Source organism: Engraulis encrasicolus, chromosome 20 (genome assembly GCF_034702125.1).
Source record: "Engraulis encrasicolus isolate BLACKSEA-1 chromosome 20, IST_EnEncr_1.0, whole genome shotgun sequence".
NCBI classification, from domain to species: Eukaryota; Metazoa; Chordata; class Actinopteri; order Clupeiformes; family Engraulidae; genus Engraulis; species Engraulis encrasicolus.
In genome coordinates, this window is record NC_085876.1 from 43,788,327 (window position 1) to 43,794,327 (window position 6,001).

The following is a 6,001-nucleotide window of genomic DNA, read 5'->3' on the forward strand; positions in this document are numbered from 1 at the left end:
AGCAGTGGATCCGGTATCCGGCAGGATCCTAAAAATCAGGATCCGGTGCATTTCTAAATGAAACGTTGATGACTTTTCATAATGTGTCATTTGGTTTTTGGAATGTCATGACTAGACACCCAAATAATGTAAACTTGTCATTCCAATTCCTGAACGCCACATTATGATATGCAGCCACACATCAGGATCAGAGACTGAGGTTGCAAATCAGCTTTCTAGCTACAAACCTTTTATGTATTCACATCTGCAAGCTGTGTCATGGCCTGGCCTTGTCATGTAATATTGTGCACTGCATTGTCCCTGTTAAATAAACTACAAATTAAACAAAACAACGTTTCATTAACGTTCCTGATGTGTCGTGTCATTCTGATGACGGCTATATGACAACCTTATAAGGACCCCTTCAAATAAATACAGTTACCAAAATCAGAAATGTAACAACTATGACATGTTAGTTTGCTGTCCCAAGCCAAAACACTGTGTTTTAGAGTCATGTAACCGACGCATACTCAATTAAGGTCACAGAACAGCTAAAAAAAAAGGAAATTTTTAACACTTTGACAGAATCATTTACATATCTTGATCTTTCGCAGCATGCCAGCTAGAGAATCACACAGAATATTTCCGTTATTCCCCATTTAGAAAATAAATTAAGTGGGACTACAGACTAGCCCTGGATCTCAAATGGCGCACTTGTGCACTTCAGGCACTATGTTTCAGTGCGTAACCAATACACTATACGCACTGAAACATGAACACTGAAGTGCACAAGTGCACCATTTGAGATCTAGCATATATTTCAAACAAAGCCCAACACTGTGTCAGTTCGTTCCCATAGAAAATCATACAGTATCCATTTCTTTTCTTTTTCAAATACCCACAGATCACAATGTCATGTAAAATTACGTACTTCATCAAAGAAACGTCTAATTGTATCGTACTGTAAGCATGGTCATCGTCTTTTGCTGCAGCATGAGGTCATGGTGTCCTGATCGGCAGAGCTCTCCCCTATTTACACCAAACATTACTAATCACTCCGAACATACAGTATACTCTCATGTATGGACAGCACATTGTGTGTGGCGTGTGTGTGTGTGTGTGTGTGTGTGTGTGTGTGTGTGTGTGTGTGTGTGTGTGTGTGTGTGTGTGTATGTGTGTGCGTTCTGCATTTCAGTGATAAAACAATGTACGTACAGTATAGTAGCTTAACATCAGCTTTTTTTTTCTCCGCTGAATCAACAGGTGCATTAATCCTAGAGTGTCCTTTTTGTTCACATCTGTAAGGTCCTCACTCACTCCCTCACAGACTTCCATAGTTCCTACTATAACATAAAGCAGTCCCCCAAATCTGGCAACAATGCAGGGACTACGGTACGCACAGTTTCCACAATTGAGCAATAGAACTGGGGTCCGTTTCTCGATTCTTGTCGTTGCTAACCATCTTAAGACCGTCTTAAGACGGTCTTACCGTTCCCTTGGATTTAGTGGTGGGCGTCGCTGTCGAGAGAGTTGAGTCGCTCTTACGAAGGACTTTGCTAACGACGATAGCAAAGACACTTCCGAGAAACGGAGCCCTGGTACAGTAGCGTGGCCAGATACAAAGCAAGGATGAAACAAGCGCATTTGATCTGAGTTTGGAGACCTTTTTTTTTTTTTACTTATGCTGTGAGGTAACATTAATCTGATGGCTAAGATTTATGGAAAGCAAAATGATGTTATACGGTATTGTCGTAGATGCCAGGTAAAAGGCCCAGCAGCAACTGTACTGTGATGGCATAAACTGGTGGCCAAGGAAAAGCACTCGTATTGTTACCTGGCCTCCCGAGGAGTATTGGGCCAAGCATTGCAACAACCCTGTGTGTTTGTCTGTCTGTTTGTTCACCCGGTGTGTGTGTGTGATATGCACACTGTAGGAAGCGGCAAACATTCATTGAGTCACACACACACACACACACACACACACACACACACACACACACACACACACACACACACACACACACACACACACACACACACACACACACACACACACACACACACACACACACACACACACCGGATGGACAAACAGACATCCTTGTCAATGTGCTGAGGCTGGGAATGCTGCAGGTTTATTTTAGCCAGTTGGACTGTGGCATTCATCGGTGGGAGCTTGACTGGTTGAAATACACTGTACCATGCTCTTTTAAAAAGAACATTTCAACAACAAAATACTGTAGCAACACTGTATTTTTCTTTATTTATTTGTCCAATTCATTTGTTTACTCTAGGAGACTTTAAACCTGATGCCTGGCTGTGGCCACAGAAATGTTCGGAGTCAGTGCTTATTAATGGAGGATATCGCCACCTAGTGGATGGAGTCCTAGTCACACTCTTGGAGATAGAGATGGCAAGACGGGAAGTGCAATAGTGGGGTGGATTTTCTTTCTTTAAATCTTTACTCCTAGCCAGTGGCATCTGACTAATATAGAAAATTATTTTTTTTGAATCCTTTTAAATCCTTGTTTCTGCTTTCAGAGATTAAAATATTTCTACATTCCTTCTCCTCGTCACTTGTTGTACAAAATGAGAGGCATGTTGATGATAAAACACTGGACTTTATACATTATATTTTCCCCTTCAGTTTTCCCCCTGGCCCATTAGTTTTGAGATGGGTTTTAAGTTTTCACAATTGTAAACAAACAGTTTTCTGAGGTTGGTTTCACCCAAACACGGAGCAGGAGCAGTCAGTGTCTGTTTTGCTGCGTTTCTCTCCTCTCGACTGCTGGCCTGTCTCATTGCAGCAGAGCTCGGATTTGTTTTGAGGTGCTATCATCATTTAAGTGTCGCGTTGTATACCTGTTGGGATGACAAAGAATGAAAATGTTAGTTTTGGTTTAGTTTATTTGTTAGGGACAGATACATAGCATGTAGGTTGAATAACAGCCAAACAGCAAGCATCATAGCATTTATAGCAAAAAGCTAGTTTCCAATGCTCGTCCATAAAATATTACAGTTAACTACTTACTACACGGATACAGATAGCTTCTAACATTTTCTTATGGTCACTACTTATGCTGTATTAATATTTTTGTACCTCCATTTTAAAGTTGCTAATGTACAGTATGCATACATTGGTTGATGTATGTTGATGTTACTGGTTGATGTTATTTCATTTCCAGTCAACACCAGGGGCCTATACTACAAAGCTGGTTCAGGATAAGTTAAGGTTAAGTTAAGAGGTAAATAATCTAATAGAAGAGCCTGGAGTTCTCATTTTCTTAAGAAAAGCTCTTGTATTAGACGATTTACCACTTAACTTAATCTCAACTTATCCTGAACCAGCTTTGTCCCCTGGACACAGGGCCTAAGGGCAAAACACTGATAAGGTCCTTCATACAGCGGGCCCCAACCATCAATACGGCAGACTGTTAGACCAATGAGCTGTTGGACCAATGAGCTGTTGGACCAATGAGCTGTTGGACCAATGAGCTGTTGGACCAATGAGCTGACCCTTGGAATAAAACCATGAATTTACCTTAGAGCGTTAAGCAGGCCCTCCACGCTATTTGAAGGCTGCTCTTTCAACACCTTGATACAGCCCTTCATCTGTTAAAAACAAACAAATAAACAAACAAACAAACAAACGAAACACAATGAGACTTCCCATGTGCACTGACAGATCTGTTTATATCGTCTGTACAGACGCCAAGTACTCTTCTGTGAATTCTATGCAAGTAGTGTTAGTGAGTGAGAGTACAGGAGTGTACATGAGCTTTTTGCGCTGAAAGTCACAAAACAGGCAGCAAGGCAGACAGAGGCGCCTGAAAAACGCCTGAAAAGCTGGTGACTGTCTGGTGAGTCACAATGACAGATGAAAGTCAGATGTACGTTTTTGCAGTTACACTTCATTTTACTGTCCCGATTACACAAGTTAGGTACAGTGTAACAAAGTATACTACTACCTTTAACCTTATGTACTTACATTGTGCAAATCTAATACTAAACCTAACCCCAATTCACAGTGAATGTACACACCATTACATGTTGATATACAGGGGTTGGACAAAATAATGGAGACACCTGTCATTTCAGTGTGGGAAGTTTCATGGCTCATGTGGACCAGCCTGTCGGCCAATCTTTATTAACCCATTGATGCCTGATGTTGCGTTGCACAACATTGGCCATGGCGCCTGGAGCTGCATTACGCAACATTCAGGCTCATGAGATTTGAGACAAGTTCATTAAAAATCTCTGTTTATTTGAGATGAATGAACACATTCTTATGAAAGATGAGGGTCTTAGCGTCTAAATGCAACTCAGTGCATATTTTTATGTGCTCCAGAAGCTGAGATATTTAGGTTTTTATAGGCTGAGGGCAGCTTTTCTTAAAAAGGGCTCAGGCATTCAGCACCCTTTTTTGCAGGTGCCTTAGGCGTCAATGGGTTAATTGCACATTGCACCAGTAAAGTGAAGTGCCAAGGTTCAATTAGCAGGGTTAGAACACAGTTTTGCTCAAACTTTTGCAATGCACACAACAATATGGGTGACATATCAGAGTTTCCATTTCCATTATTTTGTCCAACCCCTGCATGTAGTTACACGAAAAAGGACACCGTAAATGTAAGTCTTATTATTTTGTGTGTGTGTGTGTGTGTGTGTGTGTGTGTGTGTGTGTGTGTGTGTGTGTGTGTGTGTGTGTGTGTGTGTGTGTGTGTGTGTGTGTGTGTGTGTGTGTGTGTGTTTTTTTTAATAAGCAGGCTATAAAAGCAATCATGACTTACATCAATCTTGGAGGTCTTGGCGAAGGCGCCGACTGGATGGACGTGATCGTACAGGATGATGACCCCCACCATCACTCTCATGCAGAACAGCATGGTGTCCGTGTTGGTGAAGCGACACCTGTACTCTCTGAACACAAACACACAGCTGTCAGGACCAACTCACACAAACAATCAAACCATCAGTAGTATTTGAAGAGCTTTATATAGCAAAATGACGTATAAATATATATCCATTTTGGAACATTTTTGTATTGGGCATTTTTGTATTAGGCATTGCAGTGCAAAATGCATTTTACATAGGTTTAAAAAGTATGTTCTCAATATATTTGAATGGTAAGAATTCACACATGAATGAAAGTATGTCTGAACAGTACTTTCCAATAATAGAATGCAAAAGTTTAAAAAAAAACATCTAAGTCATTTTGCAACGACTCTATATAACATTCATACAGCACATTATCACACTCCGTCTTCATACAGTGTGCTTTAAAAAACAACAACTTGGATATAATTTACAGTATCATCCACAACAGCAATTGAGACTAAACTTGGTAAATTATGGATGGTATTTGCACAACATAGTACAGTATAGTCAGGTGGTGAAGGCGTTCATATGGGCTAGAAGCCCCCTTCTTGGAACTATGTCAATGGCGTTCTGTGTGTCAATGGCTATCTGTGTGTCAAAGGCTCCATCAATGGCACAGGGATTAGGGTCCGTGTAACGCTTTGCAGTGCTGTGATCCATTTTCCGAATTTACTTGAAAAAGATTTCAATTTTCCAGACAACTCAGAAAACAGAAAATTGACGTTGTTTTGGCTACTTGAGCCAATAGCCTACCTACATCCCCCGGTCCCCGCGCGAATGGTTCAGTCCAACCACCACACAGAAATTGAAAATTGAAATATTGACTCATTTTACTTTGGTTTCAAATTCCCATATTTTGTCTTTCAAAAGCCACCGACAAATGACAATGAAATGAACAAACAACGTCAATTTTCTGTTTTCTGAGTTGTCTGGAAAATTGAAAATTGAAGTTTTGAACCCAATTTTCATCCTTTTCAAGTTAATTCTAAAAATGGATCAAAGCACTGCAAAGCGTTACACGGACCGATTAGCCTAACTCTTACCCCCATGGCTCTGGTACAGTAAAGTCAGGTTGTAAAAAAGGACAGCAATTGTGAAAAATACTCACGGTGTTTCCAACATGACACGACACACACATGCCATAGTGCTG

General features: G+C 40.7%; 1 protein-coding gene across 1 annotated transcript; it reads right to left on the reverse strand.

Moving 5' to 3' along the window:
- Positions 1-2,379: 2,379 nt before the first annotated feature.
- On the reverse strand, positions 2,380-5,995 carry LOC134435927 (CYFIP-related Rac1 interactor B-like). The gene is made up of 4 exons (XM_063184961.1): positions 5,960-5,995; positions 4,767-4,893; positions 3,521-3,591; positions 2,380-2,841 (listed from the first exon to the last, which is right to left on the reverse strand). The coding sequence occupies exons 1-4, from the start codon at positions 5,992-5,994 to the stop codon at positions 2,778-2,780; spliced, it is 297 nt and encodes a 98-aa protein (XP_063041031.1). The 5' UTR covers position 5,995; the 3' UTR covers positions 2,380-2,777.
- Positions 5,996-6,001: the final 6 nt, after the last annotated feature.